Source organism: Cucumis melo, chromosome 3, assembly GCF_025177605.1.
Source record: "Cucumis melo cultivar AY chromosome 3, USDA_Cmelo_AY_1.0, whole genome shotgun sequence".
In the NCBI taxonomy this organism is placed as follows: domain Eukaryota; kingdom Viridiplantae; phylum Streptophyta; class Magnoliopsida; order Cucurbitales; family Cucurbitaceae; genus Cucumis; species Cucumis melo.
The window spans coordinates 10,261,511-10,279,726 of NC_066859.1; the positions used below are offsets into that span (position 1 = coordinate 10,261,511).

The 18,216-nt window shown below is 31.8% G+C and overlaps 1 protein-coding gene across 2 annotated transcripts; it reads right to left on the bottom strand.

The window, feature by feature from the left end:
- Positions 1-15,122: 15,122 nt before the first annotated feature.
- LOC127148400 (protein transport protein SFT2-like) lies at positions 15,123-17,274 on the bottom strand. Of its 2 annotated transcripts, XM_051081944.1 has the most exons (5): positions 16,632-16,676; positions 16,430-16,534; positions 15,813-15,996; positions 15,641-15,710; positions 15,123-15,412 (listed from the first exon to the last, which is right to left on the bottom strand). In XM_051081944.1, exons 2-5 carry the CDS (start codon positions 16,483-16,485, stop codon positions 15,366-15,368), a joined length of 357 nt encoding a protein of 118 aa, XP_050937901.1. In that variant the 5' UTR covers positions 16,486-16,534; positions 16,632-16,676; the 3' UTR covers positions 15,123-15,365. The 2 variants fall into 2 exon arrangements, with proteins under 2 accessions (XP_050937901.1, XP_050937902.1); XM_051081945.1 differs by lacking the exons at positions 15,641-15,710; positions 15,813-15,996 and having other exon boundaries at positions 16,632-17,274.
- Positions 17,275-18,216: the final 942 nt, after the last annotated feature.

Below are 18,216 nucleotides of genomic sequence, written 5' to 3' on the forward strand. Positions count from 1 at the left end.
ATCTCTATCCATAATGGATTTCTTTTTAGGGCCTTTGCAAAAATAACAAAATCTTTTATGATAATAGGGTTTATGTCACTACATCTTCTAAATTGCAAAATTAGTAAATAAAAAAGTGGATAGTTCTTTAATAGCTTTCTGATAGCCGTCTGATATATTTAATTAATTGTCATATTTGCAATATACATAAAAGAAGTGCTATGGGTTGTTTTTTCTTTCTAAATTTTTCTTGTCTTGATACAATTTTCCTTTCTTTTTTTTTTCTATTATAATCATTCCCGGAGGTGGAACAAACCTGTAACGACCTAACTCTTTATACTAAGCTGAGGTCATTACTAAAAAGAAACAATAACAATAGACACTTTCTTGAAAAGAGGGAAACTGAATTTTCATTAAAAATGGAATACTGAAATACTGATACATAGACGCAAAAGCAAAACTGAGTCCTCATATAGCATGTCACGAATCCTTCTTTGTCGCTCTCCAGCTTTCCTCTACCTTTACCTTCGCCTAAAATATTAAACATAGAAAGAGTGAGTATAAACATATACTCAGTAAGGGACCTACAACTAGTCCCGCTAGGTGTCTGTTAACTTTCCATTAGAGTCCTGTAAAGAACTACCTCTGAACTGGCACGTTCCCAAACACGTGCAAACTGTGATCCCATAGGAACAAATCTAGTCTTCAGTGAACCCAAAGAAACACCTACGACAATCTGGTCTTTAGTGTACCCAAAGAAAACATAAAGACAATCGGGTCGTGAGTGACTCCGTCGAATCACTCGTAATTATGTCTATGTCAATGTCAATGTCATAATGGGTTGGTGATCCAGTTGGACCACACAGTCATAAAAGATGGTGATCCCGATGGACACCCATGTGGGTACGACTCTAATAGATGAAGTTAACAGTGTACTTTATCCATAGCATGTAACATGTCATAAATTATCATAAACATAGCATAACATAATAATCATAGCATACTTATCCCAATATCTTAATCATAAACATAACGCAATCATCCTCATCAACATACTACTAGTCATAGCATAACATTAGTCATCAGCATCGATCATCAATATAATGACAGTCATTATCAATAGCATAATATCAATCATCATTTATAGCATTGCATTATGCATCTTAGTTATCATCAATGTATAATCGTAAATACATGGAGTCTCTTAACCTCAGTTCGAAGGTTCAGTAGTAGAATCTCTTACCTGGAGATTTTAGCCAAACAAATTACTCCCTAGCAGTAAAAATTCTCCAATTAGCTTGATCCTAACCATAAAAGGAAAGACTCGGTATCTTAATTAATAAAATTTAGCAATTGGCTAACATCCAAAATTCTCCCAAATTAATGAAATTTCTAAAAAAAATAGGGGTTGAAACCAGTTCAACCTTGATTGGGAAAAATCCAAGATTTAAATCTAAAAAATTTAGCCAATTGAACTTTTAAAGAAACCCCAAAAAGATCCAAAATTAAATTAACAAAATAATAATTTAATTTCATTAGCTTACCAAGGTTACTCAAATGGAGATTGAAAAATTCTCTTATCCTTGATGGAAAAATTCATCACTTTAAATCTTCAAGCTTTGCCAAAGAGACCAATTTTAACTAAAACTAGTGAGGGGGCAACAACAGAGGGTTATTTTAGAGAAGAAGATAAAGAACCTTTTTCTTTTTCCTTTTCTTTCCAACTTAAACATTCCAATATTATTTATAGACCCAAATAATAACAATAACATTTAGTATTATTATTTCATTTTCCTTTTAGGATATATATATATAATACCAAATATATACATATATCTTTATTTTCATTATCTTTCCCCAATAAATGCCTTAAATGCACAAAATCTTAAGCATTTATAACCATTAATAACAATAATAAGGGAAACTTTCCTAAATATAACAAACTATTGAAATATTTACGGCCCGTGTAACAAAGCCCATAAATTTAACCATTTTTTAAATATTCCAGATTTGCCCTTTCATCATTTTCTCTTCTCTGCGATCTTTTGTTAGTCTTCTTCCTCTATACTTATGCATTTCTTCCATCTTTCTTTTTTTAGATTTGGGTAACCAAATCTATTTCTTTTTATTCATGTTTCCTCTTTTCCATTGTATGGTCTTTCTTCTTTTCTTTTTTAAACATATGGAGTATAAAGAATCTTGGAAAAATTGGTTAGCATTTAAATTAGAGTAGCAAAAAACTAAAAGATTGTGTATAAAGAATATTGAAAAATATCAGTCTTTCTTCTTTTCTTTTTTAGGCAAATGGTGTATAAAGAATATTGAAAAATATCGTTTATACCAAATCTAACGATCGTGTAGCCAAATCTAAACGATCGAGTAGTCAAATTTAAATGATCGTGTAGCCAAATTTAAATGACCATATACCAAATTTTGAAATAAAATATTTTAGATTTGGAACCCCAAATCTAAACGATCGGGTAGACAAATTTAAACGATCGTGTAGCCAAATCTAAATGATCGTATACCAAATTTTGAATTTTTTTTTTAGATTTAGAACCCCAAATCTAAACGATCGTGTAGCCAAATCTAAACGATCGTGTAGAAATTTTGAATTTTTTTTTAGATTTGGAACTCCAAATCTAAATGATCGTGTAGCCAAATCTAAACGATCGTCTAGTCAAATCTAAACGATCGTATACCAAATTTTGAAAAAAAAATGGTTTAGATTTGGGGTAGCCAAATCTAAATGATCGTGTAGACAAATCTAAACGATCCTGTATCCAATTAATTAAACGATCGTGTACCAATTGCGTTACCAAATATATTACGCGCATTGTTGAAGGGGCATTTTTGGTATTTTACATGGTGGGTCTCTGGACTTTTTCCATTTTCGGAATTATTCTATACAATGTAAATACTTTGCCGTTTTTTTATATTTTTGAAAAGACCCCTAATAATAATAATACTTCTTTATTATTATTGTTTTTCTCTCACCAAAATCTATAATAAACATATATATTTATTTAAACCATTATTCTCTTTTCTAAATAAATATATATTTTTTCTCGTCCAATCAAACAACCATCTCTCACCTCATGGATTATCTTCTTTTCCAAACAAATATAATTATATTTCGTCATATAATTAACTTCACTTTTTCATATTATATATATATATATATATATATATATATATATATATACTCAATTAAATCCAATTCTACCAAAACCAACTTTTCCCTCCAAAATCTCAAATTAACTTAAATCCTCAATTAATTTAATCAATTAAATCTTTTCCAATAAATCACTTATAACTTACAACATGAATTATCTTAACCCAACCATAACAACTCCACTCCGTAATCAATATTAATAATTAATTATATTTCACAATAATTAATTATTATTTATCTTTCTTGAAAATAATTATCCTTTTACAAATAATTATATTTTCCCAAAATATAATTATTTTACATTGTCTCCCTTAATTAATATCATTTCTCCAAAATATAATTATCTTTTCTTTAAATAATTATATTTCAACAAATATAATTATCTTTTCCTTTCATATAATTATATATATATATATATCTACATATACATATAATTATTAAATCTGCAGCAAACTTCCAACCCCACAATTTAATTAGATAGCATCCATAATTAATTAATTTAATTCAACTTAAACATCACTAAAAATCCACAACATACCATTTAATCAAAAACTCAACAAACACTAGATGCCAAAACCTCTAATTAATTAAATATTCATTCAACAAATATTTAATTAATTTCAATTCCCACATAAATCAAATAATTCTCATTAGATGAATTCAAAATAACGCTCAATAAATTATCTTAATTTTGGGAGCGTTACAAAACCACCACACTGAATCTCACACACCTACTTACAACCTTGTAATCATCATGTTTGCTTATCATTATTATTGTTGTTTTCATTATTAGTATCTCATAAACCCTTTTTGCATTAAGTTTTGAATTTTATTTTTGACAAATTTTAACTTCCCCCCCCCCCCCCCCCAAATATTTTAGGAATTTTGGTTATCTAATCGGGTGTAATGTTAAACTAAACTTGCCATATTAAATGTCCAATAAACATTTAACTTATTTAAGAAAAGCGTAAAATATTTGTTTAATTGAATATAATCTTTTTTTCTTAATTGTTCTCTTAAAAATTAAAAAGAATGGTTGAAAAACTCTTATTTTATATTATTAATGTTTGAATAATTTCGTTAATGCTGAGATGTTTTAAACTATTCTTAAGTTTGGTTTTATGTCGTTTGAAGGTATGATTTCTCTTCTTTTTGTTAATTCATAGTATTTTAGATATATCATTTTAGATGTAGTATTAGAAAATCATAAGAGTTGGGTATAACCAAATTGAGTTTGAAGGGTGAAAAAAATGTCATAAATGTTAAGAAAGCGCGTTTTTGACCAAAAAAAGACGGAATTTTTCGGATTTGAAGAATTTATTATAGTTTTTAAGTATCATAAATCTATGACAATTTTTAAATGTCATTTAATATAAATAATAAAATATAAACATTTATTTCCTTTGCTCTCTGATGTACTTCTCCAAATTTCTTATTTTTCTCCAAATACTCACGAAAATCACAATCTTCTTCTTGCCTAACGCCCCCCCCCTCAAATTGCTAGGCATCGTTGTTTTCTCGCCGTCAAAGTCCTTTCTATTGAAGAGTTTTGACCGTTGAAGCTCTTCTATTGTTGTGGATTTTCCTCTAAGGTAAAAAGAATTACCTCTTTTTTTTTTTTTTTTTCTTTTTCAATTGAGGAAGCAACACCTTTGAACTCCCTAATTTGAACGTATTGACAAATTTAGATGGTGCGATTTAGGGTTTTTTTTTTCTTTCTCTCTTTTGCTTTGTTTTCCTCAAATTAGAGTTTTAATTGTGGACATTTTCACGATATTCTGTTATTGTGGATATTTTTCTTTCATAATTGCAATTTGTTAAAGTTAACTTAGAAATGCTTCCATTGTTAAGAGAGTGAAATGGAGAATGTGGTGTTACGACAGCCATAAGTTCTTTTGAGAGTTCGCCAATGAACTCCTTTTTTATAGTTTTTGACTTCTTCAATCACTTTTCAGCTACGACTCAAGTCAATTTCGGTAAGTTTTGTGTTAACACTTTGTTTAGATCAATCAATTAAACATCGTATATTCACTAAAAGAAATATGACCTATGTGTTTTAGAATCTACATGAATCGATTCGAAATCAGGTACGTTTTTGTGAACTCATCAATTCAAGAACTTAACTATGTTTAGGTTCTTAAGAATTCGTTTAGTTGAATTGGAAGATACTTGAGAGAGTTGTTTACTATTGAGTTGTGTTTTTATCTCTTGAAAAAATTGAAGTTCTGTTATTATCTTTTCCATTTTCTCACGAATCTACCAAAAAGTGGACGGTTATTAGTTTATTACTCATTTTTATATGATTTAGTATATAAAATGTTGTGATTTCTTAATCATCAGTATGACTTCGAGGGATGAGTTTTGTTGATGTATTGAAGCAGGAGAGAAATTATATGCAATAAGGTATGTACGACCTTTGAATCGTTTGTTCTTGTTTGTTCCTCTACATTTATTATTTTTTCTTTTCTTTGAAGATTTTTCGTGAAGTTTTTGTTTTGACGTTTACTTTGATTCGATACTTCTACTTCTTTGATTTAATTATTATTTTTAAATGATTCTTTTTAGAAAGTAGGGATATTGGGGATTTAGGAGAGGGGGGAGGCAAAGAAGAATTGTGGGTAAAGAGAGTATTGTTGGTTTAAAGTATTGTGTTTGTTGTTTAGGTTTCAAGAACGTTGTTGTTATTTGTTCAAGGAAGTAGAATTTCAAACTGAAAATTATGGGCTTCAATCTAGGTAAGTAGTTTCTACATCCCTACTATAGGCCACCTAATTTTGTCCAACATTATTTAAAATCAATTTAATTGCTAGATTAATTTTTGTCTTAATTTGACTTATTTTTAATGTTGTGATTAACTATCTTCTTATTTAAAAAAAAAAAAAGTGTTATTGAATTACTTTTAAAGTTTGTGGGTTGTTTGGTTAGAGTAATTAAATCGATTAGTTAGTCTAACTAAGGTAGGTGGAGACATACCAAATATAATAACTTTTTTAATTTAATTTTGTTAATAAAGGCTCCATGCCATTTTGAGATGTATGTCAAAGTTGACATTATTTCAAATTCAAAAAAAATTCCACCATTTTGAATATTTAACCATTTGAATAAGCATTTTTTGCTATAAATAATCTCTTCCTCTTCATCCATAAAAAAACACACAAATAAAAAAAAAAGTCACAAAAAAAAAAATCCTAGAAATTTTTACAACCTTCACATTCTCTCTTCTTCGTATAAATCTCTACCCTCTATAGCCCCTATTATCTTAACCTTCATATGTTCTTTAAAAAAGAGAACCAAAAGATTTACATCTATTTTATCTTCTCTTTTAGCAACCTCTAAATCTTCATCTTTCTCCTACAATGCCAAGAATCCAACACACACACACACACAAAAAAAAAAAAAAAAAACTCTAATAACTTAATTGGAGATGTATGGTAGGGCTTTAGTCCCAAGGATCTACATCTCAAACAACTAGTGAGTTAAGTGTGTTGGTATTTTAACATTTCTTTCTTTTCTTTTTTTCCTATACTTCTTTTTATTTGGTTTATTTTCCTTCAAAGTTCTTTATTTTTGCTTATTCTTACTATTCCCATTATTTTATCTTTCTTCAAGCTTCAAAAAAAAAAAAAAAAAAAAAACTAAAATAAAAGAAAGACTAGTTGGTTATTTTTTTTGCTTATTATTCTTGTTCTTATTTCTCTACATTTTTTCTCTTATAATTATTTATTTATTATCTTGTGAGTTTCTCTTTTATAGTTTTTTATTTATTTATTACATATTTCTTCGTACCTTGTTGTTATTCCTTTTTTATTTATTATTATGTCTTTCCTTTGCTAATTTATCCTTAAGTTTTATTCTCTATATATTGTATCTTTACTTTACATATATGTATATATATATAATTAGCATTTTTTAGGAAAACTTACATAGATGTAACAAACCACCAAACTATTTACAGCCCGTGTAACAAAGCCCATAAAGTTAGTCATTTTTTAAATATTTTAGGTTTGCCCTTCCATCTTTCTTCTCTTCCTCGCGATGAAATCGTTTCCTCTTGCGATTTCTTTCATCATCTTCCTTTTCGATTTCTTTCATGGTCTTTCTTCTTTTCCTCTTCTTTTTTTTCTGCAATTTATTTCCATCATCTTTCTTATTTTTCAATTGTTTTTTTACGTCATTAAATCTTTCCATCGCATTTCTTCTTTTCCTCTTTTTTTTTTTTCGCGCGATTTCTTTCCATCGTATTTCTTCTTTTTTGATTTTGCGATTTCTTTCAATTGTCTTTATTCTTTTTTCATTCTTTTTTACGTCGTTTAATATTTTCATCGTCTTTCTTTTTTTTGATTATTTTTACGTCGTTTAATATTTTCATCATCTTTCTTCTTTTCTGATTCTTTTCTACGTCGTTTAATCTTTCCCTCGTCTTTCTTCTTTTCTTTTTTTTTTCGCTGTGATTTCTTTTCATTGTCTTTCTTCTTTTCCTCTTTCCTTTTTTACACCGTTTAAATTTGGATAACCAAATCTAAACGACCGTGTACAAAAAAAATAGCAAAATCTAAAAAATTGTGTATAAAAAATCTTGAAAAAAATCATTTAGATTTGAGTAGCTAAATGTAAATGATCGTGTAAAAAAAATAAATCATCGATAGACAAATCCAAACGATCTTGTAACAAAAGAATTAAAAAAATTGTTTAGCCAAATCTAAATAATTGTGTAAACAAATCTAAACGATCATATAAAAAAAATAAACGATCGTGTAGCAAAAGAATTTAAAAAAATTGTTTAGCCAAATCTAAATGATCGTGTACCAAGTTTTGAAAAAAAAAATTGTTTAGATTTGGGTCTCCAAATCTAAATGATCAAATCTAAACGAATGTGTAACCAAATTTAAACGTAACCAAATTAAACGATCGTATAACAAAATTAAACGATAGAATTGAGAAATAAATTGTAGTCATATCTAAACGATTGTGTAAACGATCTTATAAAAAAAATAAACGATTGTGTAGCAAAAGAATTTTAAAAAACCGTTTAGCCAAATTTAAACGATTGTGTACCAAGTTTTGAAAAAAAAATTGTTTAGATTTGGGTCTCCAAATCTAAACGATCGTGTAACCAAATTTAAACGTAACCAAATTAAATGATCGTGTAACAAAATTAAATGATAGAATTGAAAAAATAAATTGTAGTCATATCTAAACGATCGTGTACCAAACAATAGTCAAATCTAAACGATCGCAAATATATTACGCGGGCATTGTTGAAGGTGCAGTTGACGGGGCATTTTTGGTATTTTACACGGTGGGCCTAATTGTTCTATACAGTGTAAATACTTTGCTGTTTTTTTATATTTTTAAAAACATCCTATTTATTTATTTGATTCTTTTTCTTTTTATAGCATTGAGTATTGCTTCATTAGTATTTTCTCATCTTGATTATTGATTCTTTAATATTTTTCTCATCTTGATTATTACTTCTTTAATATGTTCTTGTCATTTATATGTTATTTAATATTTTTTTCCTCTTCTTTTATGGTTAATTTAATATGTTATTGCTACTATTTGTTTAAATTTGTTAACATTTTAAATTATTTTTCTTTAAAAACATTCGACGATAGAATCTAGGAAATTTGGGAGTCTGATTTTTCAGAATTCTTGAGGTGAGAAAATCGATTCTTTTAAAGTCTGAGATCTTTCTCTAATATGTTTTTATTAAAATCTCAATATGCTATTTTATGTTTATATAATTTGTTATGATGTTTTTTTACTCTTATTTCTACTTTATCTAAAATTTTCTATTAAGCTTTATTTTGTTTCCTATTTAAAATTTTCATCTCTTTCTAATTCAAGTTTTTAATGTTTTAAAATCCTTCTAACTTAAAATTCTCCAAGTTTTAAAATCTTTCCCAAAACTCATTTTTTTTTTAAAAAAACAAATCATTTAGAAATTTTTTCTTTTAAATTTATAACTTTTTATGTTTTTCAAACATTCAAAATTTAATCTATGATTTCATAAGGTTTTTTAATCAATCTTTTCTAATAGCTTATACCGTTTTTCTTAAACAAAACCCTACGACTGAATATAGAAAATTTAGAAGTTCTGTTTCCTAGAATTTTTTAGGTAAGAGATCACATCTTTGGGAGTTTAAGATTTGATCACAAAAAAAATGATATTAGTTAATGTTTTTTTTAAAAAAATCTCTTTATTAGAAGGCTATTCCTATGACGAATTTTGAGAAATTGTACTAATTTCTCACTTTTTTGAGGTGAGAAGATCTTTTTCAATATAGTCTAATTGATGAAATGTTTTCCACTTATTTTATGAGATCATTCCTTCAAATATTGGAGTAATGAGGAGGTAAAATAAGACATTAGTTTTAAATGAAATTAAAGATTATTTTCAATTCAAAATTTAAAATTTGGCCACCGTTTTCTAAACGAGTGTTGTGAGGTGCTAACACATTTCTCACACGCAAATGACTCCTGAACTCAACTCTAGTTTTTACAGATCATTTTTTATGATTTTATTTAAAAAGTGTTTATTATATTTTGGTGTCCAATCACACTGTAAAAGGAATTGGTGGCGACTTCCTATTTTGTTTTAAAACTAAACCATTTTGAGGACGTCGGCCGCTCTCCGTCGTCTCGGACATGTGGCCGACACCTACCAAAATACATATTCGACTATTGTGGTTTAAAGTATACTTTGTATAATTTTAGTCTTGTTGAAAGTGTTTTCTATATGCTTTAAAGGTGCACTTTTGTTAATAATAAGTATAATGTCGACTATTGTGGTTTAAAGAATTTGTGTTGCAGGTATGAGTTGCCAACTTGTATCTTCATAAATATTCTTATGTTGATATGAGTTTACTAGTTTGGTTAAAATGACGTATTTTTATGAAAGAAATGTATTAATGTTGCTTACACCTAGTTGAAACGACCAGCAAGATTCATACCCATAATGTATGAGTATCATGAGAATAGCTTTTTGTGAGGTGCTTTTGTTTAGTTCTTGTAATTCAGATTGAAGGATGCAAGTTACTTAAATCTCCAAACTTTTTTTGCAATACTTGTTACATTAGTTTCTTTGAAAATAATTTACCATAGGTTTAGTTACTAGTTTATTTTGACATATATTTTCTTTGTATAAACGATACCCAACTGTAATACCCCAAAATTTAAGGTAATTTTTATTTTAATTATCTTAGTTTAATTTTTGTAATTTTTTGTGTTATTTGGTTGTATTTGAGAAAATTTGATTAGTTATATAGTTGATTGTATAATTAATTTAAATGTTGAAGGTAAGATAATTATATTTAAGTGGATAATATAATTAAGTGGGGGTATTTTATTTTTGAAAGATAAACATGATTGGTTGGAGAGAGGAAAATTTAAGTTTAAAGGAAAGATTTGGTGGGATTTAAATGAAAAGAGAGAGTGTGAAGATTTTTTGGGAAGAGAAAAAGAGAAAAATAAAAATAAAATGAATTATTTTTATTAAATAGGCCTTGGGATGTGTGACCATTCATCATCTTCCTCAATCAAACCAAAAAGGAAAAAACCCTAATTTCTTCTTCTCAATCGCCACCGCCGCCCGACCCGACCCGAAGCGCTGCATCTTCTCCATCAACTGAAGCTTCTTCGCGCCGTTGTTCTGTCAGCCGATCACCCTTCAAGTCAAGACCGTTGCAAGTCGCCGAGCCCCTCCGTTCGTCGCTCTGTCAAAGCCGTCTGCCATTGCGTGTGTCACCGTCGAAGCCGTCTACCGTTTCATGTACCGTGCGCGAGCCCACGCCAAGCCATGATTCACCCCAGCGTGGGTCCGAGCCGCATGCAGCCCCAACCGAGCCGTTAAGCTTTTGTGATCCACAAGCCTATTTTTAGGTCCTTTTCACATGTTTTGGTAAGTTTTGATTGGGTTTTGGTATGCTCAACTAACTCTAATTTTTGGACCTAAATAATTTAGTTTTGGATTAAATTAAATTATTATTTATCCTAAAGGACCGATTGGACCAATTGGAGTTTGGGATGTGGAACTCTTTCTAGTTAAAGGAAATTGTTGCAACCTTGATATTGGGTAAATTGATTCAACTGGAGTTTTTGGACCTTTAATTCCTTGGGGTCAAGTTATTAATTGGTGTTTTCTAACTATTTAGGACTTTGTTGTTTGGAAAGCGTGTTTTGCTGTAAAAATTCGACCGAGCTAATCTCCAGGCAAGAGTTTCTACTACTAGACCCTTGAGCTTTAATTAAGGAGACCACATGTATGCATGGTTATGTACCGATGATGGATAGATACATAATTTGAGGTTACAGACAGAGACTGACATTGTATTTATGACTGCTGGTTGACTTTGTGGCTAGAGCTGATAGTACGGTGATGTTATCACCTATGTTTTTTTTTTATATGATATGACATGTTATGATATGATATGATATGATGATGATATGTTATGTGCATGCTATGGATAGGGTGTACGTTAGCTTTACCTATTAGAGTCGTACCCACATAGGTGTCCTCGGGATCACCACATTTTTATGACTGTGTAGTCTGACGGGATTACCAGTCCATAATGACATTGACATTGATATAGACATGATATGAGTGATTCGACGGGATCACTCACAGCCCGATCGTCTTAGGTATTTCTTTGGGTTTACCAAAGACCAATTTGTTCCTACCGGATCACAGATTGCATGTGTTCAAGAACGTGCCAGTTCAGGAGTCGTACCACTCTTCAAGACTCTAATAGGAAGTTAACAGGCACCTAGCGGGACTAGTAGTGAGTCCCTTACTGAATATATTTTCGTACTCACTCTTTCTATTTCTATTTTTCCAGGTAGAGGCAGAGGCAAAGGTAAGAGCAAAGGTAAGTTGGCGAATGACCAGGAGTGACCGTGGTGAGCCATAGGGACACGTTTGCTTCCGCTTATGTCATATGTCAGATTTCAGTGTTGATGTTTCCTTTCACTCCATTTCTGTTTACTTATTTCCTTGTTTTTTCCTTTAAAACTAGTAGGGCCCGAGATAGGATTTTGTTTTAATTTATTCCCAGACACCCTATTTATGAATTTATTAACAAATTCCAGTTTTGTTTTATTTTCTATTTAGTTTAAATAAACTTTATTTCTTTTCTTTTAAAGTAAAGTCCTCTACTTAGTGTGAGAGGTTGGATCTTTACACCAACCTTGTTATATATGAAAGTTTATATTTATGTTTTTATATGCATCTCATGTCAAAATTAGAGAAAACAAATTTTTGCTAATTCTCCCCCTTAAGAAAATAGAGAAAAAATCGATGACTATAACAAAAAAAAAAAAATCTTGAACTTATGTGATACAAAATGTATTCTTGTACATTGTCTTCATTATATAATATCAAATCTTAATCTTAATGTTTTGCTTCATTTTGAAATTTGTATTTTTGGATATTTTTATGCTTCTACTTTTATTTATTTATTTGATTTTTCTCTTTGATCTTGAATTAATCTTTAATTTATATATACTATGCCAGATGTTTGCAGATTTAAGGTGTTCTCCCTCATGTACCCGTGTAAGAGTTCATGGTACAATAGCAATATGTCCTCCTAAATGTTTTCAGTACAAAGGGACGTTGGATGTCTTCTACTAAATCATTTGACAGGATGGCTTATTTTCGCTGGTTAATCTTGACCAATGGATACACTTGTGATTCATTTCTTTTGTTTTTCTTGATGGATACTCTTGTTACAACCATGTAACAATAATATTAGAGGATCAAGAACTATCTTCTACCCTTTGGTAGGCCATTTAATAATTTTTGTGTAACTTTATCTAGGTTAAATATAGGTTTTATCCCTTAGTTTTGGTTAAATGCACTAGGCTGTACATGTGATTAGATATTTGTATGTTTTTGGTTTAGTTATATCTTGTTGGAAATTGCACTTATAGTTTTCTTGAGTAATTTATGTTTGCCATAGAACCAGAATGCTCATCTTTCAATTCTTAAACAACTTCATTGGAGCAGTGAAGCCATATTTGAGCAACTTATTGATTTATAGGTCTTTTTATAGGGTTGGTTGTAACGCCCCAAAATCCAAGGAACTTAGTTTTATTAGCTTAAGGGTAAATTTGGAATTTCAGGTGTTATTTAATGTGGAAGTACTTTACCTTATGGAGATTTGATCCCATTGGATATTTGAAAAATATCGAATTGTCTAAATGTTTGGAATTTATGATTGTTTTGGTTGGCCTTAGATTTTTTTATGTGTTTTGGATACTTAGTTAATGAGGTTTAAGGATAAAATAATTATTTGTGAAGGTTTTTTTTTAATTTTTTGAAAGGGTATTTGAATTTAAAGGGAGATTTAAGTGATCTAATTGGTTAAATTAGAGAAAAAGAAGAGGAGAATAATATCAAGCTTATTATTATTATTTTCCCTTAAAAAGGAGCCTTTAGGACCCGTGCAAGCCATCATCACACCTTTGGAGAAAGAAAAAAAAAGAAAAAAAGAAAAGGAAAACTTCTTCTTGAAAAACCCTAGGCTGTCGCCGCCGTCGACCGTCGCGCCTCCACCGCCCCGTCTCCGCGTCGCCAGCCATTCGCTCCCCGCAAACCGAAAACCCGAGCCGTGCAGTCGATCGAGCAGTCGAGTGAAACGCTCAGTCAACCGCGCCTCAAGTTGCCCGACCTTCGCCGCTCCGTCTCCGCGTCTCCTCCCCGTCCGAAAGCCGTCGCCGAGCGGCCGCGCTCCGTCTCTGCCCTCGCCGGAGCCCGAAGACGCGACCCACGCATCCGCAAGTCTGCTACCGTCCGAAGTCGACCCGACCCGCGCCTCTCCCTCACGACCTGAGCCGTCCTTTCGTGTCGAGCCACACGTGGGTCGCGCCTGCCCTGTAGCCTAGTCGTACGCCGAGTGAGCCGCGCGTGCCCTGTCGAGCCGCCCGCCTCTTGCTGCAAGCCGCGTCCGCGCCTGCGCCAGTAGCCGTGAGCCGAATCTTTCAGCCGAGCCGCTAGTTGATTTTTGCCTCTCTAGCCGAGCCAATTGAGCCGCCCAACTCCCTTTTAGCCCTATGTTGACTCACATTTTTCTGTAAGCCTCGGTAGGTTGATTTTGATTTTAACCTATCCAACTAAGATTTTTTTGACCCTAACTAATTTGGTTGTTGGATTAAATTGACTTAGTTAATTGGAAGCCGAGCTGGGAACTTGTCCAACTAAGTCCAAACCGAGCCCGACCTTGATCTTGGGTAAGTCACCTCAAGTGAGTTTTGGACCAATTTCCCTCGAGGGTAAATTACTAAATTATGGATTTTTGATCCTTTAGGACTTTCGTCGCTTGGGGGAGCGTGTTGTTACTGCTAGGACTTGTCGAGTAATCTCCAGGTAATAGATTCTCCTACTAGACACTACAAGAAATTTGACCTTTAATGTCGGTTTAAAACCGACATTAAAGGGCTTTAATGTCACTTGACAACCGACATCTTTGCGAGCGTTATTAAAGGCCTTTAATGTCGGTTGGACTTTAATGTCGGTTTAAAAACGACATTAAAGGCCTCTTTAATGTCGGTTTAAAAACGACATTAAAGGCCTTTAATGTCGGTTTTCAACCGACATCTTTGATAGTGTTATTGAAGCCCTTTAATGTCGGTTTGGCTTTAATGTCGGTTTTAAACCGACATCTTTGATAATGTTATTGAAGCCCTTTAATGTCGATTGGGCTATGATGTCGTTTTAAAACCGACATTAAAGAGGCCAATAATGTCAGTTTAAAACCGACATCAAAGGCTTGTTTTTGTCCATTTTTAGAAATTTATATTTATTTAATTGTTGTATTATTGTCCATTTTTCATAAACCAACATTGAATCCAAAAAGTGAAATTAACTACAAACTTGAAACTACAAGTCACATTCCGTAGGAAACCATATTATTCAAGTTTGATTCCACCAACAATGAAAATGCTATTAGCACTTGCACATAAATCCCATTCATATCTTAAAGCAACAATAAATCCCATTCATATCTTAAAGCACATAAATCCCATATTATTCAAGTCTGATTCCACCAACAATGAAAACACGCTTGTAAAATTAACTGCAACCAAACAGAATTATATAAATTCAAAGATCACGACATTTTAAAGGTCTCGAAAATGCTTCTTCAAACAATTATTAATATTGGAAACAGGCACCAAATGCAGCAAGGGCTTGACATTCCTCTTCCTAAACTGTAGCTCAAACCTTATCTAGAAACTTATCATCCTCCTCTAGTAGAAAATGACCTGGAAAAATATACAGTTATCTACATTCAATCAAGCACGACAAAAACAATTGTTATCTACATATAATATCGGAACGCACAAAGAACACTATTGTACAAATATCTAAATGATATCAAATATCTAAATCAACCAAAAACACTCTAAATCTCTTTAGTGGTTATAGGTAAATGATATCATCAAAGAAATTAAAGATGTAAATGTTTTGAGAAGCAAAATCTATACACTTACCAACATACAAGACAATTATGAAATTGCACCAGCTACTAATCACAGCACCAACCCACAAGCTTACTATGGCCTGGAAATACATTCACATTAAAGTATCCACAAAAAAGTCGTCCAGGTTAAGATGGTTGTCACAGACAACTTTCTAGTAGAATCATAATCCAGAACTTTTTACCTTGAGGGCAATTTGATGAACTTGGCCATTTAAATCTAAGCTTCGTCCCAGAATCCTTTCCCAATACAACTGAACAATACCACCACAAATGTTGGTATCTCCGGCACCAGCAGCAACAGGTACACTTTGGCCACTTTCCACAGTATCAGGGCCAGCTCCATCACCAGCTCCATCACCAACGGGACTTTGACAATAAATTAAAAGTTCACAAACCTATGAGATGCTTTTTAAAGTTCAAGGACCCTAAACTAATACTTTAAATCTTGGTAAATTTGTTTCTTTTAAAAAATACTTCAATTATTGAATGAATAGAAAAGGACGGAGAAGATGCCTTTTTATAGCCTAATTCCATAGGTTACAAACCTAAAACTAAAAAGGAAACTAAATCTTTAACTAAGACAATTAAGAAACTAAAAAGGAAATTAAACAAGACAATTAGGAAACTGAAAAGGAAAATAAACCTTTAACTGAGACAATTAGGAAACTAAACCTTAACAATTAAGAAAACTAATTAAAATTAATTACATCACTAATCTAGAGTAGAGAGATACTAACTGGATGATGGGAATAAAAGTTTGCACAATAATGAAGAAAGATAAGGTATTTTGTTTAAATACCTGTAATACAGAGAAGAAAACTGACAGAATATAGCTGTGGAGGCCCATGGAAACATATAAGGTGCCCAACATACTACCAATAAAGATCACTGTAAAAGGAAGTCTCTGCATCATGAAACAAAGGAACAAATAACAGAAGCGAATCAGCTAAAATATCGAGAGGGTTTTGATAGAAATGTAATGAAAGAAATATCAAGCATACCTCTTTTGAGAACATATGTGCAAGCTGATTCTTCGGACCCTTGAGAGCAAAAAAGGATCCAATGATGAAGCAACATCCAAGCGTAAAGCAGATGGCAAACTTTTGAGGCATCAGAACCATGACAGGAAGGAACATTGTAAACGCAATGAAAATAAAGAAAACCCCAGTTGCTAGAAACAAACCAAAATACATAAGGGCTTTTCCTGAGGGAACATTGCTAGTGGCAGATTGGAAGTTTCCAGGAAGTTCTCTCACTTCTTTAGAAACCCTGTACTCAAGCACGAAGGCCAAAGCAATCAGAATTTACATATCTTAAACAAGTGACTGATGTGAATAAATAACTACAAACAACGATGGGTAAAAAAGGAGGCAGCATAAAGGATAGCATCCTTCAATACATAAGTAGTCCCTTCAAGACGAAACCTACTGGTGATTCCTAGAAGTTTAAGAAGTATTGACCAGATGGCCTTAAAATCATTTTTTGCTTCAGCTGGTGTTATTTTCTTTGGAATGAAGTGAATCTGGAAGCTTTGCAGGCTGTAGCGTGAAGGACCTGGAGCCTGTTATACAATAACCTCGCTGATTATTCTCATATGTGGATTCAGGTGTTTATTGCCCAATTTCTTACATGACAGAATACATTTCTAGTAGCAGGAAATTGATAAAGATGTACCCTAATTTAGGCAATTAATCACAGGTATTTAGTAGATATCAAATTAGGAGATATACGCCAAGGAGGTTGCTCAATGACAATACTTTCACTACCTAAAAAAGATTTGACAGGACCTAGATCTTTTCTATTCATCGTAAAAGGAAAACACAATCGTTTGTTTATCAAGAGTCAAACGAAAATGCAAAAGTTAAGAAATCCAAATTTTCTGTAGTTTAAATTAATAATAATTATTCAAATTTATTACCTTCCAAACGAATCAATCATTTTTAATTCATCTAATTTACAATTTAATATCTCTCGGTTGTTAAGATTCCAACAATTAGCCCACGCACAGGTTGTTGAGTTGTTCATTTTCTACTTAGCTATAATTCCTTTTCTTTTCCTTCTTTAATCTTTAATTATTTGGTACCCAAAACTTATATACCCATAACTTTAATTAAAATAACAATCACATATTTCATATAAATCTTAGAGTTAGTTCACTTATATCATATTTTGTTGAAATTAGTCAGTAAATTTTATTAAAAAATTATGGATTTTAATGAATGTTTAGAAAATTTATGAATATGGTAATTTGAGAAAAGTTAAATGAATGAAGCGAAAATTTGGAAGGAAGAAACGTACCTCGCGATGAACCTTTGAATTTTCCCGAACGCTACTAACAAGGCTCGGTTTCCAATGCTCCGCCTGTTGACCGGCGTTAACATCACCGGCACTACCGCCGCCAGTATTGACCTCGTTCTTCAAATACATATTAATAATCTTTTCAGCGATTTCTCCTTCACTCGCACTCTCCTCCATCAATTTCGCGACCTGCGATCTCGGAATCTTCATCTTAACCTGCATCGGGCCGCTATGGAAGCGCGGCTGAGCAGAGGAGTCCACCGTGGCCGCCGTTGAAGAAGGCCTAGT

Excerpts from the sequence above, each read along its gene's own strand:
- LOC127148400 (XM_051081944.1), bottom strand. The coding sequence starts at position 16,485 with ATGTTTCCATGGGCCTCCACAGCTATATTCTGTCAGTTTTCTTCTCTG. Across the intron at positions 15,711-15,812 it reads TTCATCAAATTGCCCTCAAG|GCCATAGTAAGCTTGTGGGT; the intron begins GTAAAAAGTTCT and ends ATGTATTTCCAG. Across the intron at positions 15,413-15,640 it reads CATAATTGTCTTGTATGTTG|GTCATTTTCTACTAGAGGAG; the intron begins GTAAGTGTATAG and ends ATATTTTTCCAG.